The following is a 15,277-nucleotide window of genomic DNA, read 5'->3' as shown; positions in this document are numbered from 1 at the left end:
GGAGGGGCGCCCTTATCCCCTCGACGCCGATGGTGAGCCGGCTCGGTGGCGACCCCGGGCGCGGTCGGGCGCGCCCGATGAACAGAAGGAGAAGGCGACCCGGGGGGGTTAGGCGGGCTGGCAAGGCCGCCCTGGTGGGCATGTCCCTGGTGGGTCAAGGCCCAGGGGCGCAGGGGAGGCTTTTCTCTTTTGTTTTGTTTAACCTTTAGTTTTTCTTTCTATTACGCTTTGTTTCTATTACTTTAGCAAGCAAAATAGTTTTACTAATATATACAATTGGCTCCACAAATTGAGTTACAAAATAACCCACAGCCACAAAAAGTTTCACACCTAAATAAAATAGTTTGATATTTTAGAAATTATAAAAGGCATTTATTTAATTGTTTTACCTACTGTTTTATTTATTTTAGTGCATTTAAATGTTTTATAAAAGTGTGGCTTATTCATCAATAATACTTATGGATTATTTGTCACATGTTGCACAATTTTAGTTTTGACATTTGAAAACTTTTATTTTTGACTCTGTTTTAAATTTGAATTTGAACCGGTTCCGAACCAACGCGAGTTTAATATCAAGAAGCACAATGATGTGGCATAATTAGCAGAGCATTACTGTAGCTTAATTATCCGGGCGTCACAATTCTCCTCCACTACAAGAAATCTCGTCCCGAGATTTTAGGAGGTAGAAGGAAACAAAGCGGGGTATTTATCAGGAACACGATCCTCGAGTTCCCAAGTGGCTTCATCTTCAGAAGGATTTGACCACTGAACTTTTAGAATTTTGAAAGCCCTCTGACGGGTACGACGTTCAGCTTGATCGAGAACGCAGACCGGATGCTCTCTAAAGTGAGATCATCTTGCAGAGGTTGAGCTTTATAAGCCATGGGGTTGTTGCAATAAAACTTGCGACTCAGGGCATCGGGCATGTCATTTAGCCTTGCCATGGGTATACGAAATACCATAGTTATAGTCTGTAATTGCTTCCATACACCGTTGCTGACGGGGATCCAGATCCAGCTAAGTAATAGATACTTCAGATGTTGATGTTTGGTGAAGATCCCGCAACGATTACCAAGAAGAAAATGTCGCCAAAATTTCAGTGCAAATTTAACGGCAGTAAGTTCAAGGCCATGGACTTGATAGTTCTTCTAGAAAGACATCTTGAAATTCACAAACGACTGGAGCATTTTCAAACATCCTAGGAACAAATCCATACTTCGGCATTTCGAACAAGATGAGCATGGTAGCTTATTATCTCACTCGAAGTATGGAGTTGGTGGACGGTTTAGTGGCGCAAATGATAGAAGTGGTTGTTGGGTAACGTAGCAGAAATTCAAAATTTTCTACGCATCACCAAGATCAATCTATGGAGTAATCTAGCAACGAGGGGAAGGAGAGTGCATCTACATACCCTTGTAGATCACGATGCGGAAGCGTTGCAAGAACGCGGATGAAGGAGTCGTACTCGTAGCGATTCAGATCGCGGTTGGTTCCGATCTAAGCACCGAAGAACGGTGCCTCCGCGTTCAACACACGTGCAGCCCGGTGACGTCTCCCACGCCTTGATCCAGCAAGGTGAGAGGGAGAGGTTGGGGAAGACTCCGTCCAGCAGCAGCACGACGGCGTGGTGGTGGTGGAGGAGCGTGGCAATCCCGCAGGGCTTCGCCAAGCACCGCGGGAGAGGAGGAGGGAGAGGGGTATGGCTGCGCCGAAAGAGAGACGTTCTCGTGTCCGTATGGCAGCCCCAAACCTCAAGTATATATAGGGGAGGGGGAGGGCTACGCCCCCATCTAGGGTCCCCCCCCAAGGGGTGCGGCCAGCCCTAGATGGGGCTTGGGGGGCGGCCAAAGGGGGGAGGAGTGCCTCCCAAGTCAAGTGGAGGCCCTCCCCCTTAGGGTTTCCCCTCTCCCATGCGCATGGGCCTTGGGGGGGCTGGTGCCCTTGGCCCATTAAGGCTAGGGCGCCCCCTTACAGCCCATGCTGCTGTATTGGACGTGGTGGAACATTTTCCGGACCTCCGGACCCCTCCGGAATCCTTCGGAACCTTCTGGAAGCTTCCCGGTACAATACCGAAAAACTCGAACTTTTCCCGGAACCCGAACAACAACTTTCCATATATAAATCTTTACCTCCGGACCATTCCGGAACTCCTCGTGACGTCCGGGATCTCATCCGGGACTCCGAACAACATTCGGTAACCACGTACACACTTTCCCTATAACCCTAGCGTCATCGAACCTTAAGTGTGTAGACCCTACGGGTTCGGGAACAATGCAGACATGACCGAGACGTTCTCCGGCCAATAACCAACAGCGGGATCTGGATACCCATGTTGGCTCCCACATGTTCCACGATGATCTCATCGGATGAACCACGATGTCGGGGATTCAATCAATCCCGTATGCAATTCCCTTTGTCCATCGGTATGTTACTTGCCCGAGATTCGATCGTCGGTATCCCGATACCTTGTTCAATCTCGTTACCGGCAAGTCTCTTTACTCGTTCCGTAACTCACATCATCCCGTGATCAACTCCTTGGTCACATTGTGCACATTATGATGATGTCCTACCGAGTGGGCCCAGAGATACCTCTCCGTTTACACGGAGTGACAAATCCCAGTCTCGATTCGTGCCAACCCAACAGACACTTTCGGAGATACCTGTGGTGCACCTTTATAGTCACCCAGTTACGTTGTGATGTTTGGTACACCCAAAGCATTCCTACGGTATCCGGGAGTTGCACAATCTCATGGTCTAAGGAACGGATACTTGACATTAGAAAAGCTCTGAGCAAACGAACTACACGATCTTGTGCTAGGCTTAGGATTGGGTCTTGTCCATCACATCATTCTCCTAATGATGTGATCCCGTTATCAACGACATCCAATGTCCATGGTCAGGAAACCGTAACCATCTATTGATCAACGAGCTAGTCTCCTAGAGGCTTACTAGGGACATGGTGTTGTCTATGTATCCACACATGCATCTGAGTTTCCTATCAATACAATTCTAGCATGAATAATAAACGATTATCATGAACAAGGAAATATAATAATAACCTATTTATTATTGCCTCTAGGGCATATTTCCAACAGTCTCCCACTTGCACTAGAGTCAATAATCTAGTTCACATCACCATGTGATTAACACTGACAGGTCACATCACCATGTGACCAACATCCAAAGAGTTTACTAGAGTCAACAATCTAGTTCACATCATTATGTGATTAACATTCAATGAGTTCTGGTTTGATCATGTTATGCTTGTGAGAGAGGTTATTAGTCGACGGGTCTGAACCTTTCAGATCCGTGTGTGCTTCACGAATATCTATGTCATCTTGTGGATGCTACCACGCGCTATTTGGAGCCATTTCAAATAATTGCTCTACTATACGAATCCGGTTTACTACTCAGAGTCATCTGGATTAGTGTCAAAGTTCGCATCGACGTAACCCTTTACGACGAACTCCTTTTCACCTCCATAATCGAGAAAATTCCTTAGTCCACTATATACTAAGGATAAGTTCGACCGCTGTCATGAGATCCTTTCCCGGATCACTATTGTACCCTCTTGACCAACTCATGGCAAGGCACACTACGTGTGCGGTACACAGCATAACATACTATAGAGCCTACGTCTAAAGCATAGGGGACGACCTTCGTCCTTTCTCTATCTTTTGCTGTGGTCAGGTCTTGAGTCTTACTCAATACTCACACCTTGTAACACAGCCAAGAACTCCTTCTTTGCTGATCTATTTTGAACTCTTTCAAAATCATGTTAAGGTGTGCGTTCTTTGAAAGTATCATCGGGCGTCTTGATCTATCTCTATAGATCTTGATGCCCAATATGTAAGCAGCTTTTATCCAGGTCTTCCTTTGAAAAACTCCTTTCAAACAACCCTTTATGCTTTCCAGAAATTTTACATCATTTCGGATCAACAATATGTCATTCACATATACTTATCAGAAATGTTGTAGCGCTCCCACTCACTTTATTGGAAATACAAGTTTCTCATAAACTTTGTATAAACCCAAAAACTTTGATCACTCCATCAAAGCGTATATTCTGACTCCGAGATGCTTGCTCTAGTCCATGGAAGGATCGCTGGAGCTAGCATACCTTTTAGCATCCTTAGGATGGACAAAACCTTTCTGATTGTATCACATACAACCTTTCCTTACGAAAACTGGCAAGGAAACTTGTTTTGACATCCATCTGCCAGATTTCATAAATGCAGCTAATGCTAACATGATTCTGACGGACTTAAGCATCGCTACGGATGAGAAAATCTCATCATAGTCAACTCCTTGAACTTGTGAAAATACTCTTTGCCACAAGTCGAGCTTCATAGACGGTAACATTACCGTCCATGTCCGTCTTCTTCTTAAAGATCCATTTATCTCGGATTTCATGGCTTCGAGCCATTCGTCGGAATATGGGCCCACCATCGCTTCTCCATAGCTCGTAGGTTCATCGTTGTCCAACAACATGACTTCCAAGAAAGGATTACGCATTACTCTGAAGTAGTACGCATCCTCTTCGTCCTACGAGGTTTGGTAGTGACTTGATCCGAAGTTTCATGATCACTATCATAAGCTTCCACTTTAATTGGTGTAGGTGCCACAGGAACAACTTCCTGTGCCCTGCTACACACTAGTTGAAGTGACGGTTCAATAACCTTATCAAGTCTCCACCATCCTCCCACTCAATTCTTTCGAGAGAAACTTTTCCTCGAGAAAGGACTCGTTTCTAGAAGCAATTACTTTTGCTTCCAGATCTGAAATAGGAGGTATACCCAACTGTTTTGGGTATTCTATGAAGACGCATTTATCCGCTTTGGGTTCGAGCTTATCAGCCTGAAACTTTTTTCACATAAGCATCGCAGCCCCAAACTTTTAAGAAACGACAACTTAGGTTTCACTAAACGGTGTCGTCTCAACGGAATTGCGTGGTGCCCCTTTTAAAGTGAATGCGATTGTCTCTAATGCCTAACCCATAAACGATAGTGGTAATTTGATAAGAAACATCATGGTATGCACCATATCCAATAGGGTGCAGTTATGTTCGGACACACCATCACACTATGGTGTTCCAGGCGGTATTAATTGTGAAACACTTTCCACAATGTCTTAATTGTGTGCCAAACTCGTAACTCAGATACTCATCTCTATGATTATATCACAGACATTTTATCCTCTTGTCACGACGATCTTCAACTTCACTCTGAAATTACTTGAACCTTTCAATAATTCAGACTTGTGTTTTATCAAGTAAATACACTCAGCATCTACTCAAATCATCTGTGAAGTAAGAACATAACGATATCCACTGCATGCCTCAGCACTCATTGGACTGCATACATCAAAATGTATTACTTCCAATAAGTTGCTCTCTTGTTCCATCTTACTGAAAACGAGGCCTTTCAGTCATCTTGCCCATGTGGTATGATTTGCATGTCTCAAGTGATTCAAAATCAAGTGAGTCCCAACGATCCATCTGCATGGAGTTTCTTCATGCATATATACCAATAGACATGGTTCGCATGTCTCATTCTTTTCAAAAACGAGTGAGTCCAAAGATCCATCTACATGGAGCTTCTTCATGCGTTCTATACCAATATGACTCAAGTGGCAGTGCCACAAGTATGTGGAACTATCATTACTATTTTATATCTTTTGGCACGAACATGTGTATCACTACGATCGAGATTCATTTTAGGTGCAAGACCATTTAAGGTATTATTCAAATAAACAGAGTAACCATTATTCTCCTATGGGGCGGGTTGCTGATTCATATGGGGACGAGGGAACTGAGCCATGACTCGTACCATGAACTGGCGATTCAACATCAAACTGTTGTATCATTCCGGTCATGTGGTCGGGTGGTGGTGAATTGTTGCCGCCACGACCACGACCAGCGGGTCAAACCATCCTGCTTAACTGCAACAGGGGTAGTTCAACAAAGGGTGGAGCAAGTGTATGGAGTCATTCATGAGGTAACCTGAACAATGAGCAAAGGCGCAATACGTACAAAGCAGTAGTCATTGAGGACATACAGCTACATATGCGGAGCCAATTACACGTTGTTCATAGGAGTTCGGATAAGAGAAACATCGCAGACATACTAGGCGGCACATATGCACGCGATGGAGGGATTCAACAACGGGACATAGCAAAGGCTAGATCAACATGAGGGAAACCTCTGGAACGAGGGATTTGATAGTGACGATGCAGGGTGCCCTCGATAAGAGGATCCTGCGGTCAGTGAAAATTGTGAAGCAGATAATGGCCCTCAATTCGAGAAAGGGGTAACACAAACCTCCGGGTGGATGTGATCACGAGAACCTAATGTTAGAGTTAGAAAATCATTTAACCCGAATAGAAAAGAGATCAGAGTCCCAGAGTATAGACGAGGAGTAAAAGATCCTAATACCACCCAATGGCGACGTGGGCCCGTAAGCCACACAGCCATGTTAGTAAAACAGTTTTTCATTGACTAGACTCAACTTCGGCCAAGGAGTTAGAAAGGGGGTTCCTACAGGCAGTCGGCTCTGATAGCAACTTGTGACGCCCCCGTCTCGACCGTACACTAATCATGCACGCAAATGTGTACGACCAAGATCAGGGACTCACGGGAAGATATCACAACACAACTCTAGACACAAATTAAAATAATACAAGCTTCATATTACAAGCTAGGGGCCTCGAGGGCTCGAATACAAGCTCGATACACAAGAGTCAGCGGAAGCAACAATATCTGAGTACAGAAAAAAAGTTAGACAAGGATGCCTTAAGAAGGCAAAAACAAAAACAGCAACGATCGAAGAGGCAAGGCCTCCTGCCTGGGACCTCCTAACTACTCCTAATCTTCGGCGGCCTCCATGTAGTAGCATCCGTCAGCGGTGGCATCTGACTCCAAGGATCCACCAACTGGTTGCAACAACCGGAAAGAAGAAAGAAGGGGGAAAAGGGGTATCAAAGCAACCGTGAGTACTCATCCAAAGTACTCGTAAGCATCAGATCTATACTAAGTATGCATTGATATCAAATGGAAGGGTTGTATCTGTGGACTGAACTGCAGAATGCCAGAATAGAGGGGAAGGCCTAGCCTATCGAAGACTAGCATCTTGAAGGAGCTCCAAGCGTCTTGCAGCATGTAGAAGAGTAAAGAATAGCAGTTTATATTTAACAAACATGTTGTAGTATCAACGCCCAGAGATCCTTCCTCGACTCCCTACGAGAAAGCAATCCCGGGGCCACATATCCATCCCATATCAAGTATCCATTTCTAGTTGTATAAGATCAGGATACAAGTCTGAACGTCCATTACCCAGGACACGGTATTCGAATATATATCTTCCCTGCAGGGGTGCACCACGTTACCCAACATGCTCGATCACTCTGGCCGGACACATCTTTCTGGGGTCAATGCCCGGCCTCGGAAGATCAACACGTCGCAGCCCCTACCTAGGCTCAGCAGAGAGGTCCCCGCCGGTCTACATCCTAAGCGCCCCGGGGTCTTGGGCCCATCGCCCGTTGCACTCCGGGTCGTTGCGAGTAGGGTGGATACCAGCACCGCCTCAGATGGCCAGCACGATCCGACTGTGCCGCAATGCTGAACTAGACGTCTGACAAAGCTTCGGCTGATACTGCGACGTCGAGGCCCATATCTATTCTCGCGTGGTGGTTAGTGCGTAAAGGCCAGAGGCCAATTCAGAACAAATACCCAAACCTATTAGTGCATTAACAATTAAAGTAGTGACGGCTGTCAGGACAAGTCCGGAGCTACCACCCCCTCCTGGGTGATACCGCTAAACAGCTGGCCGCCACTGTCACATCGCACGGGTGCTCTCCAGGCCCGCCCGGCTTTCACATCAACTCGCGGGTACCCCTCGGGGCCGACCCGACTTCAACAATGGTCTCAAGTAAAGTCAAGGTAACCGTGTGTCCAAAACATCATGGAAGAAAACCCGAGGAATCACCCCTGGTGGATTCCACTCAATGTAATCATCAAGGTGAACGTAAGAGGGACCACCCTCGAGGTTCACACTTGAGGTGTTGCACGATAGAGCCGTATCAGGAATGGTGAAAGGGGAACCACCCTCGTTGACCACGACCGAATAGCTACACTACAGAATTATCATCAGGAGTGCGTTATGAGGGATCACCCTCGGCACTCGATAGTAGCTCAAAAACTGAGGGAAATACTTACGCTACTTTGCTGCATCACCCTTTCCTCTTCAAGGGAAAACCAACGCAGTGCTCAAGAGGTAGCAAGAAGGATTTCTGGCGCCGTTGCCGGGGAGTCTACGCACAAGTCAACATACCAAGTACCCATCACAAACTCTTATCTCCCGCATTACATTATTTTCCATTTGCCTCTCGTTTTCCTCTCCCCCACTTTACCCTTGCCGTTTTATTCGCCTTCTTCCCGTATGCCTTTCTGTTTGTGTTTCCACCTTCTATTTGCTTGCATCTTTGCTTGCTAAAAATCTATTGATATGGATCCACTTAAAGTGTTCTACTTGGATCATCTTCGATCCTTATGCGCTCGTGCTGAAACCCCAACTAGCCTAGTTGATGGGAAATCTTTAGATGAGCATGCTCATTTTGTGCGTCACCGTTTGTCTGAAAAAGGGAGACTCTTATGTAATCAAATAAACAAATTGATGTGTTATGCTTGGAATCTTTGTGAAATTTATGATTTTACTTGTTGCTCTGAAAACATTAAGAAACACCTTCCCTACCAATGTGAGTTTAGTGATAATGGAATCGTATCTTCATATGCTAGGGGCGTTTATAATTACTATGATGTTCAACAAATTGAAGAATTTGTTGCTTTTAAGGGTGCTTATGAAATTGCTTCTTTGATTGAAACATATGGTGCTACTCTTTACAAATCTGGAAATTTTGCCATACTTAAATATTGTTATGATAATTATGCTTCCAATGCCTATGTTAAACCATATATTGAGGACTCCTCCGCTGTCCAAGAAGAAGCTAATATTTCGCAGGAGTCTATGGAGGAAGAAAATAATGATATGCATGAATCTATAGATAATTATGATTCCGATGATTTGATTGAAATATCCCTTGATGAACATGATGCTTGCTATTCTTGTGGCCATGATGCCAATATTTATGAAGATGAATTTGCTATAGTTCCTTATGTTAAACATGAGATCGTTGCTATTGCACCCATACTTGATAGTTCCTTCGATGAAAAGCATGATTGCAATGATTTTACTATAAACTCTCTTGATGTCAATTGTGCTAAAAATATGCAAAACCCTAAGCTTGGGGATGCTAGTTTTGCTATGTCTACTACTTGTTGCAATGATCATGATTGGGGTGATTCTTCTTATGATCTTGAAAATTTATTTAAGCCCCATGATGAATATGAGACTGATAATAGTGTTTGCAATAATATTGAAAGTGGGTTTGGAAGAGTGTCAACTTTAGATCCCACATTTTTGGAGAATGTTCAATCTTGTGAATTTTTTGATAAAAGTGGGTTTGGAGAGGTCATGACTTTAGTTAATGTTAATCCCACTATTTTGGAAGAGTGTCAACTTTGCATGCATGTGGATCATGTTGAGAAAATTTTATGTGATAGCTATATTGTTGAATTTGATTATGATCCCACATGTAATTATTATGAGAGAGGAAAATATGGTTATAGAAATTTTCATGTTACTAAATTACCTCTCGTTATGTTGAGATTGTCTAGGTTTCATTCTTCTTCCTTGCATATGCTAGGGTTTGCTTTCCTTGATAATTTGTTTGCCTATAAGATGCCTATGCATAGGAAGTATGTTAGACTTAGATGTGTTTTTCACATGCTATATGATGCTTTCTTTATGTTTCAATTGCTATCTTTCTTGTGAGCATCATTGAAACCTTTATGCCTAGCTAGGGGCGTTAAACGATAGCGCTTGTTGGGAGGCAACCCAATTTTATTTTTAGTTTTTTTGCTTTTTGCTTCTGTTTAGGAATAAATATTTGATCTAGCCTCTGGTTAGATTTGTTTTTATGTTTTAATTAGTGTTTGTGCCAAGTTAAACCTATAGGATCTTCTTGGATGATAGTTATTTGATCTTGCAGAAAATTCCAGAAACTTTCTGTTCACGAAAACAATTGTTAAAACTCACCAGAACGTGATAAAATATTGATTCCAATTGCTTCTGATCAGTAAACAAATTGCCTAGGTCGTCCTATTTTTGCTGAATTTTTGGAGTTCCAGAAGTTTGCGTTAGTTACAGATTACTACAGACTGTTCTATTCTTGACAGATTCTGTTTTTCGTGTGTTGTTTGCTTATTTTGATGAATCTATGGCTAGTAAAATAGTTTATAAACCATAGAGAAGTTGGAATACAGTAGGTTTAACACCAATATAAATAAAGAATGAGTTCATTACAGTACCTTGAAGTGGTCTTTTGTTTTCTTACGCTAACGGAGCTCACGAGATTTTCTGCTGAGTTTTGTGTTGTGAAGTTTTCAAGTTTTGGGTGAAAGATTTGATGGATTATGGAACAAGGAGTGGCAAGAGCCTAAGCTTGGGGATGCCCATGGCACCCCCAAGATAATCTAAGGACACCTAAAAGCCAAAGCTTGGGGATGCCCCGGAAGGCATCCCCTCTTTCGTCTACTTCCATCGGTAACTTTACTTGGAGCTATATTTTTATTCACCACATGATATGTGTTTTGCTTGGAGCGTCTTGTATGATTTGAGTCTTTGATTTTTTTAGTTTACCACAATCATCTTTGCTGTACACACCTTTTTAGAGAGACACACATGATTCGGAAATTATTAGAATACTCTATGTGCTTCACTTATATCTTTTGAGTTATATAATTTTTGCTCTAGTACTTCACTTATATATTTTAGAGCACGGTGGTGGATTTGTTTTATAGAAACTATTGATCTATCATGCTTCACTTAGATTATTTTGAGAGTCTTAAATAGCATGGTAATTTGCTTAAATAATACTAATATGCTAGGTATTCAAGATTAGTAAAAACTTTCTTATGAGTCTATTGAATACTAAGAGAAGTTTGATGCTTGATGATTGTTTTGAGACATGGAGGTAGTGATATCAAAGTTGTGCTAGTTGATTAGTTGTGAATTTGAGAAATACTTGTGTTGAAGTTTGCAAGTCCCGTAGCATGCACGTATGGTAAACGTTATGTAACAAATTTGAAACATGAGGTGTTCTTTGATTGTCCTCCTTATGAGTGGCGGTCGGGGACGAGCGATGGTCTTTTCATACCAATCTATCCCCCTAGGAGCATGCGCGTAATGCTTGGTTTTTGATGACTTGCAGATTTTTGCAATAAGTATGTGAGTTCTTTATGACTAATGTTGAGTCCATGGATTATACGCACTCTCACCTTTCCATCATTGCTAGCCTCTTCGGTACCGTGCATTGCCCTTTCTCACATTGAAAGTTGGTGCAAACTTCGCCGGTGCATCCAAACCCCGTGATATGATACGCTCTTTCACACATAAACCTCCTTATATCTTCCTCAAAACAGCCACCATACCTACCTATTATGGCATTTCCATAGCCATTCCGAGATATATTGCCATGCAACTTTCCACCGTTCCGTTTATCATGACACGTTCATCATTGTCATATTGCTTTGCATGATCATGTAGTTGACATCGTATTTGTGGCAAAGCCACCATTCATAATTCTTTCATACATGTCACTCTTGGTTCATTGCATATCCCGGTACACCACCGGAGGCATTCATATAGAGTCATACTTTGTTCTAGTATCGAGTTGTAATCATTGAGTTGTAAATAAATAGAAGTGTGATGATCATCATTTTCTAGAGCATTGTCCCAAGTGAGGAATAAAAAAAGAGAGAAAGGCCATAAAAAAGGGAAGGCCCAAAAAAAGAGAGAAAAAGAGAGAAGGGACAATGTTACTATCCTTTTACCACACTTGTGCTTCAAAGTAGCACCATAATCTTCATGATAGAGAGTCTCTTGTTTTGTCACTTTCATATACTAGTGGGAATTTTTCATTATATAACTTGGCTTGTATATTCCAACAATGGGCCTGCTCAAGTGCCCTAGGTCTTCATGAGCAAGCAAGTTGGATGCACACCCACTTAGTTTCTTTTGTTGAGCTTTCATATATTTATAGCTCTAGTGCATCCGTTGCATGGCAATTCCTACTCCTTGCATTAACATCAATCGATGGGCATCTCCATAGCTCATTGATTAGCCTCGTTGATGTGAGACTTTCTCCTTTTTTGTCTTCTCCACACAACCCCCATCATTATATTCTATTCCACCCATAGTGATATATCCATGGCTCACGCTCATGTATTGCGTGAAGGTTGAAAAAGTTTGAGATTACTAAAGTATGAAACAATTGCTTGGCTTGTCATCGGGGTTGTGCATGATGAGAGCATTCTTGTGTGACGAAAATGGAGCATGACTAAACTATATGATTTTGTAGGAATGAACTTTCTTTGGCCATGTTATTTTGAGAAGACATAATTGCTTAGTTAGTATGCTTGAAGTATTATTATTTTTATGTCAATATTGAACTTTTATCTTGAATCTTTCGGATCTGAATATTCATACCACAATTAAGAATAATTACATTGAAATTATGCCTAGTAGCATTCCACATCAAAAATTCTGTTTTTATCATTTACCTACTCGAGGACGAGCAGGAATTAAGCTTGGGGATGCTTGATACGTCTCCAACGTATCTATAATTTTTTATTGTTCCATGCTATATTATATTATGTTTTCGACATTATTGGGCTTTATTATACACTTTTATATTATTTTTGGGACTAACCTATTAACCGGAGGCCCAGCCCAGAATTGTTGTTTTTTGCCTATTTCAGAGTTTCGCAGAAAAAGAATATCAGACGGAGTCCAAACGGAATGAAACCTTCGGGAACGTGAACGGTTCAAATCTGAAATCATGGCACCCGGACCCAAAGTGACAAGCATTAAGCATGACAAAGTCATAGCAACATCAATCTCAGAACATAATGGATACTAGGGATCAAGCCCTAAGAAAACTAACTCGATTACATGATGTATCTCATCCAACTCCTCACCGACCAGCGAGCCTAAGAAGGAATTACTCACTCCCGGTGGGGAGCATCATGCAATTGGCGATGGAGAAGGGTTGGTGATGATGAAGATCGAAGACCCCCCTCTCCGGAGCCCCAAACGGACTCCAGATCCGGCCTCCCAATGAAGAATAGGAGGTGGCGGCGGCTCCGTCTCGTGAAACGCGATAATTCTTTCTCCCTAATTTTTTCTCCGAAATGTGAATTTATTGTTCCATGTTGTTATATTATCATTCTTAGATGTTTTACAATCATTTTATAGTTATTTTATATCATTTTTTGGTACTAACCTATTGACATAGTGCCCAGTGTCAGTTGTTGTTTTCTGCATGTTTTTTACATCGCAGGAAATCAATACCAAACGGAGTCCAAACGCAACGAAACTTTTTGTGGATTTTTTTTGGACCAGAAGACATCCAGTGGGCCGGAGAAGCACCTGGGGGTGCCCCGAGGGGGGCACAACCCACCAGGGCGCACCTGGGCCCAGGCGCGCCCTGGTGGGTTGTGCCTGATACGTTTCCGTCATATCTAATTTTCCAAACTCTTTTGCCCTTGTTTTGGACTCTAACTTGTATGATTTGAATGAAACTAACCCGAAATGACGTTGTTTTCAGCAGAACCACCCCCAAAAAACTCCCACCGGCCATGCTCACAGAAAGGGGCAGAAAAAAATAACCCTATCGCCAGTGTACAGTTCATCTTACAAACAGAAGAAAAGATCTAGTACCATTCAACTCCATTCACTGAACTAGCACCCATAAGCCCACTCACCCAGGAAGGATCGAGAACATCGATGGCGAACAGGCCATGATCGTCGTCCGGCACCACAGTCTCCACATCGTCGTCCAACGATTCCACATACCCTGCGCAAGAAGCCACCAGAAGACACCTCGATCAAATCAACCACCCCCCGAGTGCACCGAAACGTTTCATCGAACAGCTGGGGGACACAGGCAGGCCAAGCCACAACCCACCGGTTTTGGCGTTGTAGAGCGACCAGAGGTACTTCTTGAACTCGAGGTCGGCGAGGAGGATGCGCACCCAAACCCGGAGGTCGAACCTGAGGTCGGACCGCCGCCACGCGTGCAGCACCGACCCGCCCATCCCGGACACGAGCAGCACCGGCTCGCGCGGCCCCTCCTCCTTACCCCCCGCCGCGCCGCCGCCCCCTCTCCGGGACCGCGAGCGGCGCCTCCGCCTGCGACCGCGGAGGCGGAGGTGGCGGCGGAGCACGCGGAGACGCATCCGGAGGACGGCGCCGAGCATGGTGGTGCCTGCCTGCCGCTGCCCGCGCTCGCGCTCCCGGTCCGCCGGCCATGGGCCACTGGGCGCTAATAAACGGCTAATAGAATAACGGTGCCGTTCTCTTGTAGCAACGCCCGGTCAGCCCGGGTGGACTGGCAGGCGGGTGGTGGGACCAGCAACGGGCCGGATCCGACGGTTCGCGTGTGCCGAGCGAGGATCCACGACGGGTGGTTCGATCGATACAACGGAATATTCTAAAATCGATACAAAAGAAAAAAAATACCATACCGCCGGAGGAGATAAGATGGATCCGATTTAAAAGAACGGGACGGCCCTTCGCCTACACGTCCGGCATGGACGCAAACAGCATCGAAAAAAGGTGTACAGTATATTTATAAACCCCCTCAAAAAAAAGTGTACAGTATTTGCATGTATATAGAAAAATGTTGTATAAATTAATTTGATGGGGGATGTGCTATACATTAGCACAAAGCATTTTTTTTTTAGCATCAACTATATATACTTTTCTTTTTTGCGAAACAACACGCTCTTTTAGTACCTCCGAGAAACTGGGTTTGTGACTTGGACATTGTGCTCTTGTTTTATCATTCGTTTTACGACCTCATCAATGTCGCCACTTTTTTTTTCTTGGTGTAGGTTAACCAGGTTCTACTCTTTAGGACACATCCACTAAAGTAAAACAAAGATTCGTATAAAAATCAATGTAGAAACAATAAAAAAATAAACACAATCAGACATGCCTTTCTGAACTAGAAATGTATTTTCACGAAAGGTTTGCGACAATGGCATATTCTGATCGGACACTACTATTGGTCCTATTTTCTAAAGACAAAAAGATGTCTGAGTGTGGCGTGAGTCCAGCATAGACATGCTAGGTGGTGAAAGACGATAGAAGTTTGTAAA

At 43.6% G+C, this 15,277-nt stretch overlaps 1 protein-coding gene across 1 annotated transcript in view; it reads right to left on the bottom strand.

Annotated features, from left to right (window-relative positions):
* Nucleotides 1–14,430, bottom strand: part of LOC123122153 (phospholipase A(1) LCAT3) — a 40,342-nt gene extending 25,912 nt beyond the window's left edge. The window contains exon 1 of the mRNA XM_044542292.1: nt 14,083–14,430. Within this exon, the coding sequence (XP_044398227.1) occupies nt 14,083–14,374 (292 nt within the window). The 5' untranslated portion in view covers nt 14,375–14,430. The remainder of the gene's footprint in view (nt 1–14,082) is intronic.
* Nucleotides 14,431–15,277: the final 847 nt, after the last annotated feature.

Source organism: Triticum aestivum, chromosome 5D, assembly GCF_018294505.1.
Source record: "Triticum aestivum cultivar Chinese Spring chromosome 5D, IWGSC CS RefSeq v2.1, whole genome shotgun sequence".
Lineage (NCBI taxonomy): Eukaryota > Viridiplantae > Streptophyta > Magnoliopsida > Poales > Poaceae > Triticum > Triticum aestivum.
Note: the sequence above shows the minus strand (reverse complement) of the source record. Positions and strands in the feature narration are given on the sequence as shown.